This window comes from Cercospora kikuchii (genome assembly GCF_019650295.1).
Source record: "Cercospora kikuchii DNA, contig_00001, whole genome shotgun sequence".
NCBI lineage: Eukaryota > Fungi > Ascomycota > Dothideomycetes > Mycosphaerellales > Mycosphaerellaceae > Cercospora > Cercospora kikuchii.
In genome coordinates this window covers 1,018,000-1,042,437 of record NW_025408582.1, presented here as the reverse complement: position 1 = coordinate 1,042,437, position 24,438 = coordinate 1,018,000, and the positions used below count along the sequence as shown (strand labels likewise).

At 52.4% G+C, this 24,438-nt stretch overlaps 11 protein-coding genes across 11 annotated transcripts; 6 read left to right on the top strand and 5 right to left on the bottom strand.

Moving 5' to 3' along the window:
* Nucleotides 1-574: 574 nt before the first annotated feature.
* CKM354_000033900 (uncharacterized protein) lies at nucleotides 575-2,788 on the top strand (the record flags this gene model as incomplete). The annotated part of the gene is made up of 4 exons (XM_044795425.1): nucleotides 575-588; nucleotides 635-698; nucleotides 781-855; nucleotides 905-2,788. The coding sequence occupies 4 exons, from the start codon at nucleotides 575-577 to the stop codon at nucleotides 2,786-2,788; spliced, it is 2,037 nt and encodes a 678-aa protein (XP_044651360.1).
* Nucleotides 2,789-3,413: 625 nt separating this feature from the next.
* CKM354_000033800 (uncharacterized protein) lies at nucleotides 3,414-4,048 on the top strand (the record flags this gene model as incomplete). Its single annotated transcript, XM_044795424.1, has 2 exons — nucleotides 3,414-3,628; nucleotides 3,688-4,048. The coding sequence occupies 2 exons, from the start codon at nucleotides 3,414-3,416 to the stop codon at nucleotides 4,046-4,048; spliced, it is 576 nt and encodes a 191-aa protein (XP_044651359.1).
* A 625-nt stretch (nucleotides 4,049-4,673) lies between these two features.
* Nucleotides 4,674-5,651, bottom strand: CKM354_000033700 (uncharacterized protein; the record flags this gene model as incomplete). Its single annotated transcript, XM_044795423.1, has 2 exons — nucleotides 4,674-5,480; nucleotides 5,541-5,651. The coding sequence occupies 2 exons, from the start codon at nucleotides 5,649-5,651 to the stop codon at nucleotides 4,674-4,676; spliced, it is 918 nt and encodes a 305-aa protein (XP_044651358.1).
* A 474-nt stretch (nucleotides 5,652-6,125) lies between these two features.
* CKM354_000033600 (uncharacterized protein) lies at nucleotides 6,126-7,013 on the bottom strand (the record flags this gene model as incomplete). The annotated part of the gene is made up of 1 exon (XM_044795422.1): nucleotides 6,126-7,013. The coding sequence occupies one exon, from the start codon at nucleotides 7,011-7,013 to the stop codon at nucleotides 6,126-6,128; it is 888 nt and encodes a 295-aa protein (XP_044651357.1).
* Nucleotides 7,014-10,437: 3,424 nt separating this feature from the next.
* CKM354_000033500 (glutamine--tRNA ligase) lies at nucleotides 10,438-12,609 on the bottom strand (the record flags this gene model as incomplete). Its single annotated transcript, XM_044795421.1, has 2 exons — nucleotides 10,438-11,370; nucleotides 11,509-12,609. 2 exons carry the CDS (start codon nucleotides 12,607-12,609, stop codon nucleotides 10,438-10,440), a joined length of 2,034 nt encoding a protein of 677 aa, XP_044651356.1.
* Nucleotides 12,610-12,780: 171 nt separating this feature from the next.
* On the top strand, nucleotides 12,781-13,779 carry CKM354_000033400 (uncharacterized protein; the record flags this gene model as incomplete). Its single annotated transcript, XM_044795420.1, has 1 exon — nucleotides 12,781-13,779. The coding sequence occupies one exon, from the start codon at nucleotides 12,781-12,783 to the stop codon at nucleotides 13,777-13,779; it is 999 nt and encodes a 332-aa protein (XP_044651355.1).
* Nucleotides 13,780-15,147: 1,368 nt separating this feature from the next.
* Nucleotides 15,148-16,943, top strand: CKM354_000033300 (uncharacterized protein; the record flags this gene model as incomplete). The annotated part of the gene is made up of 5 exons (XM_044795419.1): nucleotides 15,148-15,339; nucleotides 15,390-15,443; nucleotides 15,496-15,920; nucleotides 15,973-16,734; nucleotides 16,790-16,943. The coding sequence occupies 5 exons, from the start codon at nucleotides 15,148-15,150 to the stop codon at nucleotides 16,941-16,943; spliced, it is 1,587 nt and encodes a 528-aa protein (XP_044651354.1).
* Nucleotides 16,944-17,334: 391 nt separating this feature from the next.
* Nucleotides 17,335-18,161, bottom strand: CKM354_000033200 (uncharacterized protein; the record flags this gene model as incomplete). Its single annotated transcript, XM_044795418.1, has 4 exons — nucleotides 17,335-17,420; nucleotides 17,493-17,679; nucleotides 17,742-17,913; nucleotides 17,995-18,161. 4 exons carry the CDS (start codon nucleotides 18,159-18,161, stop codon nucleotides 17,335-17,337), a joined length of 612 nt encoding a protein of 203 aa, XP_044651353.1.
* Nucleotides 18,162-18,526: 365 nt separating this feature from the next.
* On the top strand, nucleotides 18,527-19,978 carry CKM354_000033100 (uncharacterized protein; the record flags this gene model as incomplete). Its single annotated transcript, XM_044795417.1, has 1 exon — nucleotides 18,527-19,978. One exon carries the CDS (start codon nucleotides 18,527-18,529, stop codon nucleotides 19,976-19,978), a length of 1,452 nt encoding a protein of 483 aa, XP_044651352.1.
* Nucleotides 19,979-20,459: 481 nt separating this feature from the next.
* CKM354_000033000 (uncharacterized protein) lies at nucleotides 20,460-22,283 on the top strand (the record flags this gene model as incomplete). Its single annotated transcript, XM_044795416.1, has 2 exons — nucleotides 20,460-21,432; nucleotides 21,508-22,283. The coding sequence occupies 2 exons, from the start codon at nucleotides 20,460-20,462 to the stop codon at nucleotides 22,281-22,283; spliced, it is 1,749 nt and encodes a 582-aa protein (XP_044651351.1).
* Nucleotides 22,284-22,608: 325 nt separating this feature from the next.
* Nucleotides 22,609-24,097, bottom strand: CKM354_000032900 (uncharacterized protein; the record flags this gene model as incomplete). The annotated part of the gene is made up of 2 exons (XM_044795415.1): nucleotides 22,609-23,429; nucleotides 23,479-24,097. The coding sequence occupies 2 exons, from the start codon at nucleotides 24,095-24,097 to the stop codon at nucleotides 22,609-22,611; spliced, it is 1,440 nt and encodes a 479-aa protein (XP_044651350.1).
* Between the last annotated feature and the right edge of the window lie 341 nt (nucleotides 24,098-24,438).

Genomic DNA, 24,438 nt, shown 5'->3' with positions numbered 1-24,438 from the left:
CATCAAGGCACTCGGCATACGGCACGCGGCACTCAGAAATGGCGGAATTGGGGCCAGTAGTGCGCCTTCGCTTCACTCCCCGTGACGTCGTCGAGATGCATTAGCGGCTGTTTCTGCAGATGTGCTCGAGAGGTGCGCGGGTGGAAATGCCGACGACACTGCGAAGCGCATTCCGTCTGCAGGCCTTGGATGGACACTTCGTGCATTGCGTCTGGCCCTTGGGCCGCTTGCTGCGGCGGTGAGCTCTGGTCAGCATGTTCGTCGACGCGTCGCCAAGGTCGGCGCAAAACTGGTTGCAGTAGTCGCTCTGCCAAAGTAGCTGCTTCGGAAGCGCGAAAGAAGTGGTCAAAGTCGTGATTCGCTTGCTGTGTCGCGACTGCGATGTCGGCGGGTGTTTGGCGCTGCACGTGAAGTCGCGTTCCAGCTGCCGCGCTAAGACACGACCCCAAACCATGCTGGTGGAAAGCTGCAGCGGCTTTTCACCTGATCTCGTTGGACAACGATCCATCCTTCTCGCCCATCCGTGCATCTCTAGCTTGGTCTTGGAAGTCGGCCATGCTCGCTTGTGCTCGTGATGGGCATTACCGGGTAGGCGTGCCTCTCACGCGCTGGGAAACCTGCTGACACCATGTAGGCTCTGGGATGTGCTTGGGAAGGGAGAGGTGCATCGCATTGAGGACTATGCCGCTGCCCATTGGGTAAGCAGCGCCGCGAGAGTCGTCGCGAGCCATCGAGCTACATTCGAGACACGCGCTTACATTTTTCGGATCTCGCCGGTAGGAGAAGCACAAACGACCATTGAGAATCGCCGTTGATGAGGCGTGCTGGAGATTCTCCAACCTTACTGATGAACAGGTTCGTGCAGCTCGGAAGGCTACACGAGAAAGCTAACCGTCTATTGCAGGTCCAAAGAATTCGCGAGGGCGAGCCGGCAGCCAATCCAATTGAGAAGACTATACTATGGCGAATACTCAAGTTCTGGAGATTAAAAATACAGCTATTATTCGTCACCGATGGCATGCGAAAGCCCAACAAGGGACGTTGGGGTAGTGGGCGAGGCGGCGGTAAACTCGACGACGAGTGCATCAAAATGCTTCATCAGATGTTCGACCGTCTGAAGGTGCCGTACCACCAAGCTCCTGGAGAAGCCGAAGCCGAATGTGCTCGCTTGCAGCAACTGGGAGTTGTAGACGCCGTCTGGTCTGACGATGGAGACTGTTTGATGTTTGGCTGCACGACAATGATCAAGGCTAATCGTACCAGTGCTGGTAAAAAAGAATGGCTAGAGCGCATCACCGTCTACCAGGCGGAGACTGTTCTGCCACGCTTCAATCTGGACCGAGACAGTCTGGTCTGCTTTGCTGTATTGACCGGAGGCGACTATGATACCGCAGGTCTGCCAAATTGCGGCTTTCAAACTGCTCGCAAGCTGGCACAGCGGCATGTTGGGCTGGCTTACGAGTTGAAGATGTGCCAAACAGCACCAGACTTCGCACGGTGGCGAATGTTGCTCGCGTCAAGCCTTGCAGCAATGCACAAGGCTGTTGCGGTACCTCCGAACTTTCCAAATGTAAAGGCACTCAATAGGTATCGCAACCCCGCCATCTCGACTGACGAGCAGTGTTTCAATCTGCGTGGTCTTCGAGGAGGGTGGGAGTGGCTGGAAACGCAAATCGACCAACCGAAGCTTCGAATCGTATTGCGAGATCACTATAACTTCACCACCAAAGAGTACCTCAAGCACATGGGACCGGTTTTCCTGGCTCGGGCCCTGACTAGAGGAGTGACGCCGGCACGACGTGAGGAGAACCTCTCATACGGTATCCAATTACGACGCACATTGAAACGCAAAGGTCAGGACGGAGAGGAGGGAAGCGTCAAATCAGAGCTGAACATCAAATTCAACGCTTGGATGCTTGTGGATATCAATCTCACATCTCAGGATTCTGTGAACGCCGACGGATCCGCATATGACCCAATGAAGCCCATAGATGGCGTGATGCTGAAATGCTTCCTCGACCACGGCCTTCCGGAGGGTGCCTTGGACAAACCGGAGTCTCCAACGAAGAAGAAGGGTAAAGCTAGAAGTGGCATGCAAGAGCACGACAGTGCCAGCGCAACCCCGAGTGCCAGCCAGAGTGCGCCACCGAGCTCTGCTCAGACGCCATCAACAAGCGCTCGAAAGAGGTCTCAAGATGCTCCGGAGAGTGAGGTTGTGGCGTCACAAAGCAAGACCGCTAAGAAGCGCAGGCAAACAGCCGAAAAGAGAGACTATACAGATACGGCTAAAAAATCAAGGCAGCGAAAGCCCAAGGCCCCTGCAGAAGAGCCTCCTCCACCAACATTCAAAAGAGTTGATGCGCCAGACTTCGCCGCTTTGAAACGTTCATGCAACGTGGTCGACCTGGACGAGGAAGATACTGACGATGAGATTGAGATCGTGTCACATCCATCGCAGTCGACGCTCTCTCTCAAAACATCGCAGGGCTGGCAGAAGACTAGTCGCGTGCCACATTGGCCTAGTCTCGACTCCCCATTGCGAGCAAATACAAGAGGAGCCAGTGCACACGAGATCAACTTCCGGATTCCGGCCGATCCGTTTCCATCATCTAGTGGTACGATTGATGAGACGGTCCAAGATGAAGCATCTGCTGCTGCAATGTTACGCCAACGAAGAGAGCGAGGACTGCTCAGTAAATTGTCTTCTCAGACAGCTGCTTCCACAAGAAGTGAACCTCCTGCGCCACCACGGCCGCCTGCGCCATACGAGGTCATCGACTTGACTTGAAACAAGGCAATCTACGACCCGAGACCTACCCATCTGGTTCAATATTGCTCTCCTACAAGGTGGTCAGAGGGACGTTTGCCACAACGTTGTCGACCAAATGCTCAAAAATAGCAGGTCTCGATCGCGCGCATAAAGACCACATGCAGAGCCGCGCTGACGGGCCGGTCGATGACCACATGTTGAGCAGAGCCCCTGTGCCGCAACACAGTTCGGCGCGGGAAATGAGACTTGGCAATGCAAGGTACCCGTCGGGCAATACTTTTTACGAGCTGCGACTCATGCGAACCAATCAAGCCTCAACACCATGCCACATCGAGTAATGTCACCTCGTTTCTTGTTGACAAGCGGCACGCCTGCAGGAATCAGCGCGTGTCAACGCCAGGCTCGCCAGTCTTCTTTCTGGTAGGCCAAGCGCGAGACCTCTGCTCACCTTTATTATGAGACGCCCGTTTCCCGTCGCGCGCGCTGCGTCCTGAGCTTCTTCATCCGTGTTCACTGCTGCCAGCCAAACGTCGTCGATCGTTCTTTTCACAGTCTCTCGCTACAACTACTTTTTAAGTGCTCTACTATCGCACACGAATTTCACGACCGCACTCTTCAAGTCCTCACACGTCAAACCGCCACAATGAAGACCTCCATGATCATCTTCTCCGGCCTCAGCGCCATGGCTTTCGCCCAGCAGAGCCCAGAAGAGATTGCCGCATCGGTCTCCGCTCAGGTCGCTTCTATCGCATCTGGTGTCATCAGCGCTGCGAACGCGGCCACTCCAGACCCAAACTTCAGCCCAGAAGAGCTCGCATCCTACAACTCGGCCGCCTACGCCGCAGCAACATCTGCCATGTAAGACGGCCCTTTTCACTATCGCAATGTGCGAACTTGGCTAACAAAGCGACCTACAGCTTCGCCGTCTCTTCCTACGACGACGCACAGCGCTCCGCCGTGGTCGAGGCTCAAGCCTCCCTCTCTGCCCTTATTGACAGCGCCCAGAGCGTCGCCGCAACTGCTACCGGTGAAGCCGCCGCTGACGCCTCCAATGCTCTCTCGAGCATTGCTGGTGCAATCTCTTCGCAAGCTTCCGGTGCTTCTGCCGCTATCACCAGCGCCGTCGCCGGTGCTTCCAGCTCTGCCTCGCGTGCCGCCAACTCTGCCACCCAGACCGAGTCCTCTTCGTCTTCCGAAGCAGGTGCCCCAACCAACATGCCTATCGCTGCCGGTGCCGCGCTTGGTGCTATCGGAATGGTTGTTTTGGCTGCTTTGTAGGGGAATGGCGAACGTCTTGGACATAAAGAACATGTGGAGGGCTGAGAAGACACGAGATGTTGGACATTTGGCGACTTGACAGGTCTACGAAGACAGCACGCTTTTCTCTTGCCACATATCAGCTTGGATACCCCCGAAATCTAATCAAATTCGGAACGGCGCGACAGTTCATATCCTCAGGACCAGCAAGAGTCCAAAAGACACCAGTACGGCACTTTGCTTTCCCTATCCTGTGGGCTTTCAGCACTGTATAATGAGAATGAATCATACGAAAAGCAACAAACCAGTTTCAGTTTCACCCATCTTCGCTCCCCGCAGCTCAACCTTTTGATGTTCGCTTATGCTTATATTCGCCATGTGACAGGTGCCGATGTCGTGTGCAAGCCACCCAGCACACAGCACACGAGAATTCATGCAGGTAACCATGCCACATGGCACATGTCACAATCGGAGTGGAACTGTGGAACGGTACCACCATTTTACAGCCACGCAGGAGAAGTTACACGAACCACACATCGGATTACACAAGCCGCAGCTGACAAGGAAAATGCATCGACAGGCCGAGAGGAGAGAATACGCTGTAGTCGCAACAACTTCACGCGAAGACCCCGATGGATACCTCAGACTATATCTTACTCTCCCCCTTCCAACTCAAATTCTTCCGCAAAAATTCAATCTGCGCAGCAATATTCTGCTCGAAAAATTCTCCCTTATAAATATCGAAATGGCCCGCTCCTTCGATCCATAACATTTGTTTCGGTTCTTTTGCTTTTCCATACGCCATAAGTTGCGAATCCGTCGTGACGAGTGTATCATTACTTGGAATTACCATGAGAAAAGGTGTTGGGGAAATCCGATGCATCATGGCTTCAGCGTCGAGTTCCCACATGTGGAGGAGGGTTTGTTCGGTAACCCAGTTTTCCCATTTTCCGCCCGTGGAGTAGATTTCGGTGTAGTTGTCGTAGGCGTCGAGGGAGTTGAACAACGCTGGAGCCGTGCCCGTTTTCGCAGCTTCGCGGTCTGCTGCTACGACGGGGATGCGGGCTTGGTTGGATGGGGTATTCTTTGCTCGGTTGTTTAGGACTCCTGGGAGCAAGTCTTTGAAGGATTCGGGGAGATAGTGGCCGGCTATACCTGAGCATTGGACGATTGCGGCTTTGATGCGTTTGTCGCTTGCTGCGGCGAGGATTGTGGTTGCGCCGGAGAAGGATGAACCCCAGTAGACGATTTGGTCACCGTCGACGGATGGGAGGGTTTGAGCGTAGTTGAAAGCATCGAAGTAATCGGAGTGTTGGTATGCTGGATTGGATTCATTCTTTGGGAGGCCGTCGCTATCGCCCCAGCCGCGGTTGTCGTAGAGGAGGACGTTGAGGCCTGCTTCTTGGAAACGCTGGGCGAAGTTGGGGAGATGGAAGTGGCGGATTCCTGCAAGCTGAAGGGCGTCAATTAAGGGCTGATGGGGTTTGGCTGTGATGGGTCTGGCAAGACTTACTCCGTGAGACATTATGATACAGGGACGTTTTTCGTTTGTGGGATAGTGCCAGCCACGTAGCGTGGTGCCGTCGAAGGCTTGGAATTCGACATCTCGTCTTGGAAGCGCCATGTTATTCTGAGTGATTGAAGAGATGGTCGGAACGATACACGATTAGATGTACGAGTCGTGAAGTTCAGAGCGAGTTTGTAGACAATGTATTCTGCAATAGATCAAATGCGAGTGGGAGGGGACAGTACATTAATTATCTGTGCATGAGTAATCGCAATTGTTGAAGGCTTGATGTTCTGCCGTTGCGACTGTATGTGTGATAGTCCTCGCAAGTCAGCAGTATCGTTCGGCCGTAGGACCGGTCGGAGAGACGAGTGTGATTAGTGAGTATTTACCATTTTCGGATCCGAACTAGCAACGGATGTAGTATTGCTGCGATAGAGGTTGCGAAACGCAAGAACGCTTTGTGATATGTCTAAACGCGTACGAGGCGGACTAGATAGCATGTAGCCAGCAAGAGGATTCAATTGGAGAAATCGGTCGATTGTGTGCTACTCGAACACTATCAGAGATCTATAGAGATCTACACAGCTCTCATAGTGTGGCAGAGGGCTTGTTGTCACGAGCCGCGAAAGTAGCGAAGAAACTCGTTTTCAACACCATAGGATTCATCCTTTCTCCATGCAGCTTCATCATTTCCTCGTGCGCCTCTTCTGCCGATCCGCCACGTCCAACGACACGCTCGAGCACCTTCTCGAAATCCTTGATATATTGTCTCGTAGAAGCGATAGTCCAAGGTCCATGCATTTCTTCCGCTTGTTGGTGACCAGCTACAACATATATTGGCTTCAAATTTTCCACAATGTCAAGTGCTCTCAACCATTCGGCGCGTTGTTCTGGTTTGGTACCAATCGCCAGCATCTGATGCACTTGTCCATAAACGACGTCTTCTGCTACTACGAGCTTCAGATCTGGTATCCATAGCACTGTTGTATCATGTGTGTCTGAATGTCCGACCTCGATCGCTTCGCATTCGTATTTGTTTCCAATTGAAAATTTGTTTCCAGGAGGTAGGAGCTCCGGAAATACATAGGGCTTTGGTATCTCTTCTTCCCAAAACCATGCTCCCCATGTTTGGGAGAATGCAGGGCCCTCGACTTCTTCTCGCCCGTGTTTGATTGTTCTCTCAGTGCCGAGAACCCTGGCTTTTGGAAATTGTTTGAGAACAATAGGCAGACCAAACCAGTGATCTGGATGGCCGTGAGTGATGTATATTGCTTCGAGCCGGCGACCTGGGGCTATCTTCAAGATCCAGGAGACCAATTCCTGGTTTTGTGCGATGGTAATTGCCGTGTCTACCAGTATGGCATTTGTCTTGTCATAAATGAGTGTGCATGAGGTTGGCGACCACTCCGGGACAAAGCTGTTGCTTCGGATGGGTACCGGCTTCGCGACAAAGACAGCGGCGCGTAACTCAGACATCTTGAATAAATCGAAGGCGTGGGATAAAGCGGTTCGCTTCTCAACGGATTGCACTTTCAAGTGAGCTTTCGACTAGCTTTGTATGTATGCCAGTATGCTGCACAAAGCATAATCGTATATGGTGTCGAAATGGTTACCGTTGGAGATATCCGAGCTATGATCAGTGATCCGTGACTGACTTATTCTGTATCACCTAAGACGTTAACGCCCGTAGCAGGCATTGCTATCTTGGAGTTGAAAGCTGTGCCCAGGATCACTGATCTCAGTTTAAAAACCGTGTACGAATGCAAAGGAGCTTCCACGCGGATGGTGAGGGTGATCGGTTACCACGGAAAAATCGTAGAGCTGTCCGTCCGCTGAGCTTCGAGACCTGGGATTGCGAGACTCTTTCACTGCGAGGCTGCCTGTGCCAACGGCAGGGGGTTAGTAGCCTTTGGGAAAATGTGGTCCAGCAGAACGAAAACGACAGCTTCGCTCGATGTGTCAGTCTCATGGTCTAGCAGCTGGATGATCAGTCTTCAGAGAGTTCATCGTGCTGACAGGGACCTTCTCGGTGGCTGTTAGTGCGGGAAATCTCCATGCCTGTCCAGCCGGTGAAGAAAGCCCTCTCTCAGGTAGGTAAGTAACCAGTTCACGAAGCTTGTCATCTGTAGACATGCGTCGTATGCCTTTCTAAGCGCTTTCTGAAACTCATTGTGGCCCTGTGTTTCACGCTCCAGAATATGCCCAGCCATTGCGCCTGGGACCAGCATCTGCGTAGTCTTGCAAGAATCGCGATCAGCCGATTGTGGCCTCTGTTTACGGCCAGGATCTTGAGTACTGAGATGCCGAAGAGACTCGGTCCCTGTGCAACGGTGGTCGATTTTGCATGCAGCGGCGTGCAGCAACGGATCACGGCCAGCGATGTCCGCGGCCCAGGGATCCCGACTTTGAAAGCTGGGACAACAGTCGAATCTGGAGATTTTGGAACTTACGCATCGACAAAGTATTCCTCATCATGTAAGATCGGCAGATTTTCTCGTGAAAGGAATTAGTGAACTTGAAGCCGAGGCAAGCGAATTTGAGCAATGGAAGCGGCTGAAGGGATTAGTGATAAAGGTACGTGTTCACAAATGCGTCGTTCTCGCTTCGTGTCCGAGTGTTGGAAGATTTATGCAAACCTAGAGCGTGGGTGAGAAGTCAACATGAGTTTTACGAGGCAGTACGAGATGGAACGGTTAACGGACGAGGTGAGGTTCTTGTAGTCCCATGCTAAGTTACCTCAGCGCGAACTGGGTGACTAAGCAGGGTCCGGCGGTGATGAACAGTCCATGCTCTGTGAACACGTACAGTGCTCACTCTCATTCTCTAGACAGTCGAAGCACATTGGCACGAGACCGGTCGTTCTCGCGATCTTATCACAGTTGGACTGCGCTTGCACGAGCATGCACAGCTCACAGTTTGATTAGTCTCATACTTGCCATACCACATCATCATGGCAGGAGCTACGAAGAAGTGCTGAATCTCGAGGGACATGATCAGATTACACAACTTTCCTCAATCCTCCATTCTCCGTCTCAAACACGTATCCAACAACCGGAACACCTTCTGGCAAAAAAGGCCAAGCCTTGACTTTTGCAGCGTCTACACGGATGCTTTCTTCAATTCCGATGCTATTCGTTTCAGCCAGCGCTCATCGATCGAGAATGCGGGCCCGCCCAACACGTACTCTCTGTAGGTGCCGAACACCTTGTCTTGAACTTCATGAGCATGAGCTGGAGCTCTAGCAGCCAACGTCTGGGAGACCTCCTCGTCTGTTCTCAGAAGACCACCGCAATCTAGAACATGTCAGTGCTGAGTTGTATCTCAGATATGCTTGTACCGAACCTGTGTGATGCAATATGACAACCAAAGCGATCCGACCTATAGTTCCCATGACTGCCATTGATCGAAAGGTGTCCTCAGTGACCCTCCCTCCTGCATTACGCAAGATCGCGGCTTCTGTAGTGAATGGACGTAAAGACTGTCAGCCAATCCACGTTCGATCCAGGTGAGAGAAGTCTGGCATAAGGTTGACGAACCGCCAGTCTGCAATTTGAAAATATCCACGGGCTCGATTCGATTGTCGGAGCATGATACTAGATTAAAGATGTCAAGTCAAAATTCTGCAAACTTGAGGATCATGATAGGGAAAGTAGCGTACTAATAAACACCATCTCTCTTCCTCCGTTCTGAGCAAGAAATTTTAGAGGAGGCGGAGCTCGCCAGTCGGAGTGTATGGCTCTAATTGAGGTCAGGAAGAAGATATTGACATGTTCGTCTGTACAGCCTTGTTGTACTTATTTCGTTCCAGCAAGTCCTCGAAGAGTTGGAGAGCCATGGCGTTATCGGTTTGCTCGAAAGCTTTGCTTGAGTGAATGGATTTGGATCGAGACTGCAAACTACGAAGTGCAATCGACCGTTCTTGTATTTTTGGTACTTGTCTGTCAACCACGTACTGATCACGCTAGCGCTGAGCATTGAGTAAGCTTACTGAAAGTCCCTGTCGCTGCTGGACTGCAGCGAGAATGGCAAACCTTCGCCCAATATTGATACTACGTTTCTTGGAGGGTCTGTTTCTTTGTTGCCTCTGGCAAAGTGAAACCTTGTCCAGATTGCTAATACGGCCGCAGTGAATGTACCGTCTAGGCTAGCTTGCAGAAAGGTCGGAGTGGCCGAATGGCGTAATCATATGGTTTCTAATCACGAAGGCATCTTGACTTCTGTGCAAGCGATGCAGCAACGGGGAGACTTGTTCGAAGAACACGAACGCTTTCGTGCTGCTTTCGTTCTCGAGTATATCCCTTTGCGGCCAGACTTGTGATTGGTCTGCATAGCATCTGCTTTCGTGAACAATTGCTGATTAGTAAAAGGTACTTGAGAAGGCCATGGCCGGGATCCGCAAACTCTAGAACGCTTGCCATAGCGTCGGTGCATGACTCGAGAACATTGGAAATCCATGCTGAAATGCGCCCACCGTCCATGAGGCACACATGTCGCTCACGTGCGCCTCATACTTCGTTATCACCTTTCCCGTCGTGCTCGTTCCTCTGTGCATAAAGCCGGCTCGGAGAAGACACGTTTGTGATCACTCTCATGCCCGAGGCCAACGGCTGTCTCGGCAGCACAGCTAAACAGCTCGACAGAAGGTGCATGCAATGCTCTGCGAGAGACTTGTTGAAGGAACCGACATGAGTTCAACGTTCGCTGTCGTTCAGGATCCAGTTGGTGGTTTTCATGGATGCTTCATACTCGTACACGGCCTCTCCGGCCAGACATCTCATTGTTCGTCACCATCTTCATTTGTCCCTTCTGCCCCATTCATTCCAGGCCCAACTCCACGCTAACAACAACACAGGACAATCCTCTTGAAACCGACACTCTTCTTGAAATCCAGAGTGATGTCCTACTTCTTCGCATCCTTCTTCCCCTCCTTCTTTGCCCCAGTACCAACCTCCTTCTTTGCCGTGTCCTCCTTCAAGCTCACAATACGATTGAGCACAACATGCTCTGGCGTTGAATCCTGATCCTCCGCGAAGAATGCCGTCCTCAAACCTTGAAATCTCACAGACGATTTGTCCGCGTTCCCGCTCGTCTCGCCGTCCGTTTTTGGCCAAGGCGCTCTCTGTTGAATTTCTCTGAAGCCAACTTCGACCAGAGCATTCTTGTAAGTAACTTCTGATGCAGGATTGACGTCATCATAATATCCGCCATTCTTCCAGTCGAGTTCATTCGGTTTTGTGGTCTTGAAGAGCGCATTGAAGATGCGGCATTCGGCTTTGATGGGTGAGTTATGTGCTTTGGATTCGCCAACCCAATGGATACGGGCTTTGCCTGCCGGAACATCTTTGCCGTACTCTGCTTTGATCTCGTCCACTTTACCTTGGGCGTTCTTTGAGAAGGAGACGACCTTGATGGGAAATTCGGCATTGAGCAGACCGACGCTCTGGCCGGGCGAAAGACGGAAGAAGTCCGGATCGTCTACTTCGCGGAAGTCATCGCGGTCGATGTAGATGGTCTTGGTGAAGGGAACTTTGTGATCGCCCTTCTCTTTGTCCTTTGGATCGAATGGAACCACCCGCTCCTCAACATAGTCATCTGGTAGATTTGTGAAGGTGACTTTGATTGGGTCGAGCACAAGCATAAGACGAGGGACTGTTCGCTCGAGGTACGTCCGCATCGTGGCATCGAGAGCATGTGTCATGGTATTCGCGTTGCTTTTCGTGACGCCGAGATCGAATACGAACTTCTTTAGAGCGCCAGGTGGCACGCCACGTCGACGGAGAGCAACCAATGTAAACAAGCGAGGGTCATTCCAATCCCGTACGACAGGCGGGATCTCGCGACCAGTGCCAGCAGTCAACGCTTTGCTGGCCTCCGCTGTCGTCTCCGGCTCTTCGTCACCTTCCTCTTCCAGCTTGATCTCGTCTACGCCATCTGCTGCTTCATCGACCGGGTCAGGTGCATCGCTGCCGACAGTGGTGCCGTTGACAAGCATCGCGATTCTCCGCTTCGACAAGATCGTGCCTTCCACATTCAATCGGCCATACTCGCGTTGCATTGGGCCCTTCTCATCTGATCCGGGCAGCTTGAAGTCCAGAGCCTCGCATAGCCAGTCATATGCGGGTCGCAACGTCTCGAATTCCACCGTACACAGACTGTGCGTGATGCCTTCGAAGGAATCACATAGGCAATGTGTGAACTCGTACGTAGGATAAATTCGCCATTTGTTGCCTGTTCGGTGATGGTAGTTCTCCTTCTTGATGCGATACGCCGCCACGTCCCACAATGCCGGATTGTTCGCCAGTTTCCTCAGCTTATCCTTTTCTTTCTTGATCTCCGCACTATCACCTTCTGCCGCTTCGTACTCTTCCAGCTTCGTGCCCAGGTACTGCTTCATCCTCAGTAGCGCCTGTCCAGCTTCATACTTCCCATCTCGCATCCCTCGGAACTCTTCCAGGTTCTGCTCGACGCTCTTGCTCCAGTGTTCGCACACTGAACGTGGCCCGTGGTCCTTTCCACCTCGTCCAGCCTGGATAGCAGCCGCAGAACAGAAACATACATATGCCTTGCCACGTCGAATCAACTCTTCAGCCAAGTCGTACAGCCTGTCAAAGTCGTCGCTCGAATGTGTTATTCTGGCCGGCTCGAAGCCCAGCCACTGCACCATGTCCTTGATACTAGTGAAGAACTGTTCTTCCTCTTTCGCAGGGTTGGTGTCATCGAATCGAAGGTTACACTTGCCGCCATATGACTTTGCGAAGCCAAAGTTGACAGTGATGGCTTTCGCGTGGCCGATGTGCAAGTAGCCATTGGGCTCGGGTGGGAATCGTGTCTGGACCTCGTTGGGCGGCACAGGCTTCTCATTGTAAACACCCTTCAGCCATCCTGTTTTGAAAGGGTCTACGGGCTCTGCTGGGGCGGCCTTGCTCGAGGCAGCATTTCCTGATGCGGGCTGAGGGGCAGATTTCGAGGCGGCTTTGGCGGCTTTTGCTGCTGCTTTCTTCGCTTCCTTCTCGGCGGCGCGCTTGGAAATCTTGGGCTCGCCGTCCGCGGCTGGCGGTGCTGCGTCGGCCATGCTGAGTGTATGAGTTATGAGCGTGGTCGATGTGGGAATGAACGTCGAATATGTTTGAGAGTGAGTCAAGATCCCAATGCTGAATCACAATGCTTGGCGTTCATCAGCGGGGTCCTAACTTAGTTACTTTCACATGCTGCCTTTCCCTCTTAGCTCCACTACATCGTCTGCATGCGACACTTGACACTTTACTCGAGCCCTTCCCGAAAAGCCACGATCTCAACGTTGCTCCTTTCAAGCGCCCCGCAAAACGCCTGCCGCCCTCGCCCTCTATCTCATCAGCTTGCGAGCGTGTTCAGCATCGAACATCGCTGCCTGCGCAAGATGGCTTCGTCGACAGTTTCACTCAACGAGATACCGACCTTGACCCTCCTCTACAAGCTCAACAAAATCACGCCCACTACCGAAACAGCACCGAATGCGACGCCAAAATTCAACGACAAGATTTCCCTGATCCAGACCGACCTCACAAAGCTCCAAGTAACGGCGATCGTCAATGCGGCCAACGAAAGCCTGCTCGGAGGCGGCGGTGTCGATGGCGCCATTCATCGCGCAGCCGGACGCGAGCTTATCGAAGAGTGCAGGGAGTTAGATGGATGCGATACCGGCTCGGCAAAAATCACAAATGCGTACGGTAGACTGCCCTGTAAGAAGGTGATTCACGCGGTTGGACCAGTCTACAAGCGCAAAGGCGTATCGGTCGAGAATGGCGGAAATGGGCAGAATGAGAGATTGCTGCGCGGTTGCTACAAAACGAGCTTGGATTTGGCAGCTGAGCATGGCCTGACAAGCGTTGCGTTCAGCGCGATCAGCACAGGAGTGTACGGCTACCCAAGCGAAGAGGCGGCTGACGTGGCTCTGCGCACCGTGAAAGAGTGGCTCGAGACGAACGAATACGCAGAGAAGATCGAGCGCGTTGTGTTCTGTCAGTTCCTCGACAAGGACCAGGACGCGTACGAGGAGTTGGTCCCGATCTATTTCCCACCTGCCGCTGCTGCAGATTCGAAGACAGCAGAATCAGCTGAGGCGGAGGAGAGAGATTCAGCTTCCGATGCAGCAGCAGAGAAGGCCGATATCCCGGAACTTCCAGAAGTGCCAACGAAGGAGCCGAAGCAGCCTGACGAGCCCGAGACTAAGAGACAGAAGCTCGACGAAAGTGCAAAGGTCTGATATGGTACCACAGTGACAAGGGGACGACATGATGAATTATGAAATATTGATGTGAAACTGCGAGCTGCCCAGAGAACGCAGCCTTGCAACGACCGATGCATACTTAGATACCCCATTAGCGAGCAATTTGATCCCGTCGGCGAACGACGATGAACGCTTCTTGTGAGGATTTCGGCCTGAGAAGCCTCAGATAGTAGTTCAGGCCGTGTTTGCAACGAACCGGGTTGTATTTGACCAGAGGTGCCTTGCGCCTGTGATTCTGCGTCTTGCCTTGACGCGCTCGACCGCAAGTACAATTTACGCGTCTGCATCGCGCCTACTTCATCAACGAAACTTCCCGCAAACCTGCCTGCACTTCGCGTCTTTCACGCCACGTTTCCCAATTTTCCGTCCACATACCAGCTCCGGATGTCGAACATCTTGCCCTAATTCGACAACGACAAGACGATGGCGCTACACAAGAGTCCGAAGTCGTGGACAAGCAGGCCAAGCCCCACCTGCCAAACTTTTGCCACGAGTCTTAGCTCCAGCAACACACGCTTCGTCCATCTCAAATAGACTTCAATTGGAATCTTCTTCACCACCAGTCTGCGACCACTATTGGAGGGAGTTCACGTGCACTCAGGCCAGACACGCCAGACGCCACGATTCACACGAGACATCCTTCCCCCGGAGCGGAGTGGAGGAGAGTGCAGGCATCTCCTCCGGCCAACTGCAATCCTTCGGCCTGCATTCTCCCAAGGTTCGGCGAACGGCATCCTGCAATATCTCAGCTGCCATTCACCAAAACTACCACGATCAGAACCAAACACAATGCCGTGAACCCGGTGGAGTGACGCGATCTCTCGGTCGACACGGACGCGCTCTCCTCACACGTGGAGCACCTGCTCGCGATGCACAGAGATGCGCGTGAACCACCGCGTTGGTCTGGGGACATCGTTGTGCCGAAACACCCCATGGGCTCGGCCCCAGACTGTCCACCTTCGGGTAAAGATCATCCCTGCCCACAACACCTGACGCCGCCACAATTCACTTCTATTGGTGGAAAAGTGTTGATCAATTGTTGCGAACAAGGATCTCACACCACAACCACCGTGCACAAGCTGCTGCAAGCACCTGGCTAAAAGGAGCCAATACTGCAACGGGCATTGGCGCGCATGTGCCATGCTCCACCGCTGCGACGCCACATGGTTATACGGCAGAATTCCTGCAGCTTCATCGACCGTGTCCACATCCCGGGGTCAGCTTGATATATCGTGGTTCATAAGCTATCCTGGTCCCCGTTCACCTCGTGTCCTCTGCAGACCGCAGCCCTTACTTCTCCTTCTGCGTTGACTGAGTACTGCACCAGCAACAGCAACAGCAGCCATGGATCCCGAAAAGACTAGCTATGCGACGGAGGTCGAGCAGAAGGCGGCCTTCGCCCACAAGGCCGAAATCGATGACTACCGAGCGGGTGCCATCGAGGCTGAAGACGCCGAGCATAACATGACGGTTATGCAGGCTCTGAAGGCGTACCCTATGGCCTCCTTCTGGGCCTTTGTCATCTCCTGCACGATTGTGAGCGTTTCTTGAGCCGGGGAACATAAGAATCAAGCTGATTTGTACAGATCATGGAGTCCTACGATGTCTTCTTGATGGGCAATTTCGTAGCTCTGGATAAGGTGTGTCCTAAAACCAAGTAGCAAACAGCCAATCAAGCTAACAGCTTGATAGTTCATCCAGGATTACGGTGTGATCAATCCCGCTACCGGGGAGAAGGTCATTGCAACAAAGTGGCAGTCAGCACTCCAAGTATCTGGACAACTCGGAGCTCTTATTGGTGTCTTCTTGGCCGGACCTTTGACCAGTCGCATCGGATACCGCTGGGCTAACATCGTTGGCTTGATGGCTCTCAATGCATTCATCTTCATCTTCTACTTTGGAGACTCGCTCCCCGTCTATTTCGCCGCACAAATCCTCGAGGGTCTGCCATGGGGTATTTTCATTGCCAATGCTCCCGCATACTGCAGTGAGATTGTGCCGATCCAACTGCGCGCTCCGGCGACCCAAATGCTGCAGATGTTCTGGGCTATTGGAAGTATCATTGTTGGTGGTGTTGCCTTCCACTACAACGAGAACACCACGGAAGACGCTTACAGGTACGTCTTTGACCATTACCCTTGCGCTAGCTTGACTGACGCAGGTCAACAGGATCCCGATTGCACTTCAGTGGCTCTTTCCCACCCCACTCGCCATCCTCATCTTCTTCTCGCCCGAAAGTCCTTGGTGGCTCGTTCGCAAAGGACGTTTCGAAGATGCCGCGAAATCGGTCGAGCGTCTTGGACGCAAGGATCAGATGAAGACACCAGAGACCATTGCCATGATGCGCCGTGTCATCGAAATGGAGGAGACCCAAACCCAGCCCAACCACATCGAACTGTTCAAGGGAACCGACCTTCGCCGAACTCTCATCGTTTGTGGTGTCTACGCTGCGCAAAACCTCACGGGTAATTTGATCGCCAATCAGGCAGTCTACTTCTTCCGACAGGCAGGTGTGAACTCGAACCTGGCGTTCGCCTTGGGTCTGATCACCTCCGCTCTTCAATGGATCGCCGTCATGCTTTCATGGATCTTGACCACATACTTTGGTCGTCGCTCTATCTACCTCTGGGGATCCCTCGCCAACTTTATCCTTCTGATCGCTCTGGGTATCGCTGGTTCCTTTGGTGCCTCTAACGCCGCCAACCTGGCACAGGCATCGTTGGGTCTGATCGTCTCCGTCTTCTTCACCCTAGGACCGGCTCCTGCTTCCTGGGTCATCATTGGAGAGACTTCTGCCATTCGCCTCAGACCTCTGACGACAGGTATGGGTCGCGCTACCTACTACATTGTCGAGATTCCATGTATCTTCTTGGCTTCCTGGATGTTGAATCCAACTGGTGCCAACTTGGCCGGAAAGTGCGGTTACGTGTGGTAAGTCCCAGAAATCGTCGCTACGTCGAGAGCATGTCCTAATTGTGAAATTCAGGGGTGGTACCGCTTTTGTCTGTCTCGCAGTCGCCTGGTGGGGCTTGCCTGAGATGAAGAACCGCTCATACCGTGAGATTGACATCATGTTCAAGCGTCGCATCCCAGCACGTAAATGGAAGGAGACTGTCATTGATGTCAACGATGATGAGTAGAGAATTGCAATGCTGGAGAGCCACACAGAACGGTCACTGCAGAAAGCTTTGGCTTGCAATATGGTCATGGCGTGGTCTTGACATGCTTGCAAATCATATATCACAGCAATGAAATTCAATTCATGTGCCGGATGTTTGTTGTTTTGGTGACTTCCGTTTTCCGAGTTTGCCATACAAAGTGAGCTGTCCGGTGGACCTGATCCTCAACGTTCAAGCCTCACCGCCGTACTGGTAGTAATGCTAACAACGTGCTGCCATCTGGACATGGATTCCAATTACGAATTTGAACCAGACTTTAACGTTTACGCAAATTCATGGGTATCTCTCATACATCGCGTTCGTTACTTCACACTGGAACTTGTCGTGTCCTCCAAGACATCCGCCGTTGATCTCACAACTTCGTCTCCGCTTTCCCGCCATCCAATGCCCTAACAGCTTCTTCAAAATCCGGAATGTCATCTGCACGATTCGCAGCTCCTATATTTCACAACTACTGGTCAGCAAAACAAGCAATATACAAGGAAAGCAACCCAGATGAGGGATACTCACCACCCCACTTCACCCTCCCATCCTCCCCGATCGCAAACGTCCCCGAAGTCTGCCATCGACTCCCACTCTCCGTCGGTCGGTTACTGATGCCTTCATTCTTGGCTAAATTCCATACGTTCCACATACTCCCTGCTGAGAGGACGTGGCTCCATGAGGAGATGCCGAGGCCGTAGGCGTTGTAGGCTTCCTAGTTGGCGTCAGATACTTTAGATACATTTTCTCGGCGCAGAAAGGGTTCGAGATTCATACCCTATCAGCATCAACTACAATCCGTAGATTCGCAGGTTCACTACCGAATTGGGGAATCGATTTCAACCATTTGTCTGTGGAAGTTTGGTCGGAGTGTGAGATGGCGAGGAAGTCGATGTCGCGGTGGGTTCTGGCTGCTTCGCGGAGGAGGAGGTAGGTTTTTTCGGCGAAGCTGGAAAAGCGTTAATTGATGATCCATTTTGCAAGTATGATATCGTTGGCATCGTCGGAGCTTTTCTTTTTTCGAACTTACGGACAACCACAATGACGGAGGAAGGCGAGGACTGTGCGTTGGTTTGATTGGAGGGCGAGGATCGCTGGTTGGGGAGCTTGAGAGCCGATCTGAGGGGGAGATGTGGTGGCTGCTTCGTCATTGGACTTTGGTGCCCACCAAGAGTTGAATTCTTGTTGGAGGGTCATTGTTGTTGGACGAGGATCGTTTGGTGGTAAGAAGAGGACGGTAATGGGAGGGCGGACGTTGGTCTTGTGGTGGTAACGACGCTTCGATGACGATCTTGCTATAATCACAAGAAATAATCACTTCTAAGAACTTAGATCAAAGTATTTAGGACGATGACAATGATATTTGTATACCAGAATAGATGTACTTCGGTATGGACTGACATCACTTCAGCCGAGTCAATCTCAGGCCTCAGGCACATGTCGCTCGTGCCATCACTGTCCCGTGACGTCCTCCTCGGCGGCGGCTCCTCGAACACGAGACAGCCAGGCAGTCAGTCGCAAACCACCGACCTCACCAAACACCGCCCACAACATCAGCAATCATGGGCATGCTATTATCGCTGCCGCTGATGGCGGTGCCCAGTATGGGCACCCTCCTCACATTTGGCGCCAGCTGCTGCGGTGCCGCGACATGCTCCGCTGTGTGCTCCGCCTGCGGCAAATGCAACAACAGCATCGCAACTCGAATCGCCTACGCCGCCATCCTCCTTCTCAACTCGCTACTCTCCTGGGTCATGCTCACCGATTGGGCCGTCAAGAAACTGCAAAAAGTTCTACTGGACTATGTCACGGTCGATTGTCTGGGCCACGAGTGTTTCGGTTTCGCGGCGGTGCATCGCATCAACTTTGCGCTAGGCCTGTTTCATTGTGTACTGGCCGTGTTGTTGATTGGGGTGAACAGTTCGAAAGACAAGAGAGCGGCGATACAAAATGGATTCTGGGGGCCGAAGATCATCGTTTGGCTGGGCTTGATCGCGCTCAGCTTTTTGATCCCGAATACATTCTTCGAGGTCTGGGGCAACTATGTGGCGCTGGTCGGAGCAGTTCTGTTCCTCTTCCTCGGACTGGTCCTGCTGGTCGATTTGGCGCATAGCTTTGCTGAATTCTGCATCGACAAGATTGAGGATACGGATTCTGGACTCTGGCGCGGAATCCTTATCGGCTCGACTTTGGGTATGTATCTCGGAGCGATTGCCTTGACGATTGTCATGTACATCTTCTTCGCCAACAGCGGATGTGGCATGAATCAGGCTGCCATCACGATGAACTTGATCTTCCTGGTTGGCATCAGTGTCATGTCAATTCATCCAACGATTCAGGCGAACAACCCACGCGCTGGACTTGCGCAGGCTGCTGTCGTCGCTATCTACTGCACCTATCTCACATTTAGTGCGGTAGCGATGGAGCCGGATGACAAGAGCTGCAATCCACTGGTCAGAGCTGCCGGGTCCCGCAAGGCCAGCATTGTCCTAGGAGCGGTCGTCACGTTCGTCACTTGTGCTTACACCACCACACGTGCGGCCACATATGGTCTCGCAATGGGCGCTGGTAATAAGGGCTATGTCTCACTCGACAACGAAGCCGATAGCCATGATTTGGTCGACACTCAACCTGAATCCCGCCGCGCCATGCGACAGGAAGCATTGCGAAGAGCAGTCGAATCTGGTGCACTTCCTGCTTCTGCTCTGGACGAGAGCGATGATGAAGACGACGAAGAAAGTGCTAAGCACAAGAATGACGATGAGAAGCAACGCACACAGTACAACTATTCCTTGTATCACATCATCTTCATGCTGGCAACTGCCTGGGTGGCTACACTTTTGACACAAAACATCGGCGGTGATAAGAACATCGAGAAGGGTGATTTTGTGCCAGTGGGCAGGACATACTGGGCAAGCTGGGTCAAGATCGTGTGTGCGTGGGTATGCTACGGCATTTTTGGGTGGACACTCGCAGCACCGATCATCATGCCTGATCGGTTTGATTATTCATAAATAATTTATTTTCCTTGTGTTCGTATGCAGTACGATAAAATGCATTGATCCACGTCTAGCCTGCTCCTGTGAGCTGCGCAAGTAGGGGATTGGATCGTTCCTTCAATCTTTCGTTTGATGGAGACACGGGTGGTGGAATAGCGCATATTGACCAGTCATCGAACTTGGCGGCCTGCAGTATTGGCCGAGCCCTACACGTGACACCATACGAAGGATTGCGGCGTTATGCATGATCAGCGGCTATGGCGCAGTCCAAATTAGGGGGACCTTCAGCTGAACCTCAGCGGTAAAGTAACCAACAAACTACGAACATGTGGCGGTGGGTCTGTACACCGGTCTTCCTCTGTCGACCTTATTCACAACAGGGCCGCCGATACATCTCTCTGTTTGCACTCCAGGCCAAGACTTAAACCAAGACATAAATTGCCCTAACAGCAAACAGTGCTATTCAGCCAAGCTACAACCTCAAAAGCATGAAAACATGGCCGACAACGAATTAATAATAGCGATCGTATCGCTCGTCATCGCTATCGTCGCATTTATCATTGCGACAGCACAAGCACTACAACAATTCGCCGCCAGCGCAGAAGGCTACCGATTATGCGGTGAAGGCATCATGGGCCTCTGGGGCAAAAAAACCAAACGAGTCTTTACCTGGAATGAATTCCGTTTCAAAGTCATGATGCGAACTCCGATTCTTTTTGTCGCTCCGCCGAATAATACTCGAGGCCCTGTTCCTGAGCGACCGGTGTATAATATTACGGGGAGTTTGCAGAGTTATGAAGAAACGCATTGTAGAGTTCCGAGTCAGCAGGCGGATGATGCGAAAGCTGGAGCTATGAAGGTTCACACGGCTGATGATGAGCATGCGAGTTGGGTTGTTTTCATGGAAGCTTTGCAGAAGGCTGAAGTTGAGGGAAGGCAGTGGGATTTGGGGTTTTCGAAGAAGACGGCGAGGGATTCGTCGCTGATGAGGGAGGTTCCGTCAACGATGGTTGTGCAGGTGCAGGAGAAGAAGAGGAGTTGGGATCAGATGCCTGATGCGGTGAGGAAGCCTTTTGCGACGTCGAATATTAGCCATATTGTGGAGATGGCGGCTTTGTTGGGTATGCAGTGGGTTACGTTTGATCAGGATACGTGGAATTTGAGGGCGGAGGGGAATGGGTATATGCTGCTTTCGCAGACTGTGTGGGGTTTGGGAGTGAGCTTGTCGTTTGCGGTGACGGGAAAGGCGAGCTTTGCGGAGAATAGGATGATTCCATGTCCGGCTGTGAAGCAGATGCTGTTTGGATCTGTGGAAACGATCTTTGATGGCTTACAGCTGAACTTTGAGCCTAAGAAGGCTGCTTGGGAGGACATGTTTGTGACACAGCGGACGCTGAGGTCGTTGAAGTTGGATCGAAAGTCGATTGAAAGATACTTCTCGAGGAAGGAGCACAGTGTGATTCGATCAGGTGAGTTGGCCATTTCGCCCAGAATGCCTAGAATGCCTTTTTGCGAGATCATAAACTGACGAACGAACAAAACAGTGTCCTTCGAAATGATCGCCATGCTCAGCAAAGTCTTCCGAATTCCCGGCACAAACTACAAACGTCTTCCCAATCCCACTCCAGATCCCTGGCTCAACGACCTCAGCGCTTGCAAAATCCAATCCGAATTCCAAGGCAACATCGCCCGCATGATCCACGAAGCACAATCTCCTTCCAACGTCCTTGCCCGCCTCAACTGGGTCGATGCCATCTGGCAGGAAAGTCTCCAACCTGTCTGGCAGTCCAACCCTTCCGAAATCTCCATCGACATGCGCGACGCCGTGCAATCTGCCATCTCAGCCATCGACAACGAATTCTTGCATACGTACGGCGAGACCCAGATCCTCTTCATCGCAGGCGCCCACGTCTCTGTCGTCCTCGAAGAAATCAGCGATCCGAAGTCATTCCTACATTCGAGGGATTGTGATACGGAAGAGGAAATCTGGCATCATTACTTCTACGTTATCAGAGAGAAAGTCATTAACTTCCAAGGCTCATCGGTGAGGGAGAGGGCTGTGGAGAAGACGGGAAATATTGCGGCTCTATTGTCACCCGACAATGAGAAAGCAGGACTTGGGAATGGAAATGCGAATGGTATGGTGTCGAAGCCGAATAGTATTCATTCGGTGAGTAAGGGCTCATTGAGGGAGGAGATCTGGTTGATGTTGATGTTTCGGATGAGCTTGTGGTGGTTGTTGCATGATTTTGATGAGAAGGATGCTTTGATTTTGCCGCCGAGGTTGATGGGGAGTCGGATGCCGGTGTACATTCTGTAGATTGTCTGCTGTTTAATCTGTGCATAGCGTTGGAAGGCATGGCGTGTTGAGTAGGTAGCCAAAATGTTGAAGGTCAAACTTCGTCAAATAGAAGTCCGGAGCCAAACGTCGACTGACTACGTTGTCGCTTGATAGTGATATTGAAGGGACAGATTGCTCATCCTTCCAGTCCATCGAGTGTCTGAAGCTATTCTGTTCGGCATTCACAGCCAAGTAATTTCGCTCTGGTCTTCTATTCAATACACGCCATACGTCCGCTTATGCCATTCCCTACGCCTCGCTGCACCCATAATGAATCAGCTCAGAACCATTCCTGTCAGCATGTCTACCGCTTTCCAGCCTTCTGCGAACTCCTCGCCGCAATTCTCCTAAATGCCTCGTCGTTCGCGCCTTGCGTCTTTCGCGCACTCACACCTTGAGCGTTACTCAAATTACTGACAGGCGCAATGCTGTAGGTTCCGACACCACCCAATACTCTTGCTCGGTTCGCTGGTCCAGGAAGTTCGAGTGCTCTCTTCCGCTTCTCTGCAGCCACTGCAGTACGATCGACTTGACTGCCTCCCATTCTCTGGCTCGCCGCCGCGACCAATGGGTCGTAACCTCGCGTCTCGACAGGCTTGGAGCGAGCGTCTTTGCCCTTATTGAGGATAACGCGGGTCCATTCTGCGACGAGTTGTTCTGCTTGTCTCTTGATGTCTGGCTGTGGTTGGGATGATTTGGTGTAGAAAAGCACAACTTTGCCGATAGCTGAAGCAACGAGGGCTTCCTTTCCGATGTTGAGCTTCGAGAGGATAGCAAAGAGCTCACGCTGAATTTGGTAGTTTGGCAAGGCAGCGTCTTGATCGGCGGGTTCGAGCATGAATCGGACGGATTCGAGGATGTTGATATCCGGATCAACGAGTTGCGACTGAATTGTATTGCGGTTCATGAGCTCCACCACCTCGGGAAGAATCTTGAGCTTCTGAACTGCGACTTCGCCGCGCTGTCGAGCCTGAGCATCAGCCTCGCAAGCTTTCGCGATGCGAGTACGCATTTCTGAAAGTTCCTGGTCGGCGCGCTCTTCCATGTCCTGGGCGGCTTTGCGGCGAGACACGCGATGTGTCTTGAGAGCCTCATCAATTTTCGCATCGAGTGCACGACGGCGGCCTGCAGCTGTTAGCATGTGTATTCGACCTCGGGAGTCCCATGTACTTACGCTCATCCGGGGGCAGGCTGTCAAGATCAACCGGCGTTCTCTCCCTCTTTGAGCTGCCACTCGGCTTTGATCCCTTGCCCTTTCTCGAACGCTTGCCATCCATCTCTGGACCGCCCTCAAAGTCATCTTCATCCTCGCCTCTGCGTCTCCGACTTGGCTTGTCTCTTTTCTTCTCTTTCTTCTTCTTCTTTCGCTCGCGCTCAGCTTCTTCTTCCGCTGTTCGCTTGCGCTTGTGCACACCCAGTAGGGCAACATTGCTCTCATCCACATCAATCGGCTTATCTGGGATGTTCAGCGCCGTGGCGTCAAAGTCGGCGAACTCCTGCTCATCCAGCTCTTCTAGTTCTGAATCGTCATCTTCGTCGTCTTGGACTGCCCGGTCCGTGTTGGCTGTGTTGCCAACGTCTGCTTCATCGTCGTTGGCCTCATCTGCGCCGTTCGTGGGCAGTTCCTCCTGCATCTCGGTGTCGGCGATAGGATCAGCCATTGGCGGCGTGCCACCTGCATCGTTCTCCTCTTCTACCTCAGGACGTAAAGGGTCGGTCGGGTCATTGTTGCCTTCTGGCTCGTCCTCGCGACTGTTGATGGTCGGTGTCTCTGGCTGCTCAAGATCCTCCATGTTTGCGGAGTGGGCGTCGCGCTTTCCAGTGGTCTCCAGAAGGAATGAGATAGATTCAAGGCGGCGACAGGTTGTGTTGGTGGTGATGGCGTGAAGTGGTGGTGGAAGTTGGTCGCGACGCGGTTGACGTTCCCTTTGACGAGCCTCCGCAAAAGTCGCGCCGAATTGGGCCAAAAGATTCACTTCGTCACTCGTCACCACAATCACAGACAATCACTCCCATCACTCTCAACACAGTTCACAAGTAATCGCAAACATGTTCGGCGGTCAGTCGGCTCCTGATTCCGACCGGAAAGAGTATGAAAACTGACGACTTCGCTACAGCACCACCACAACCCACA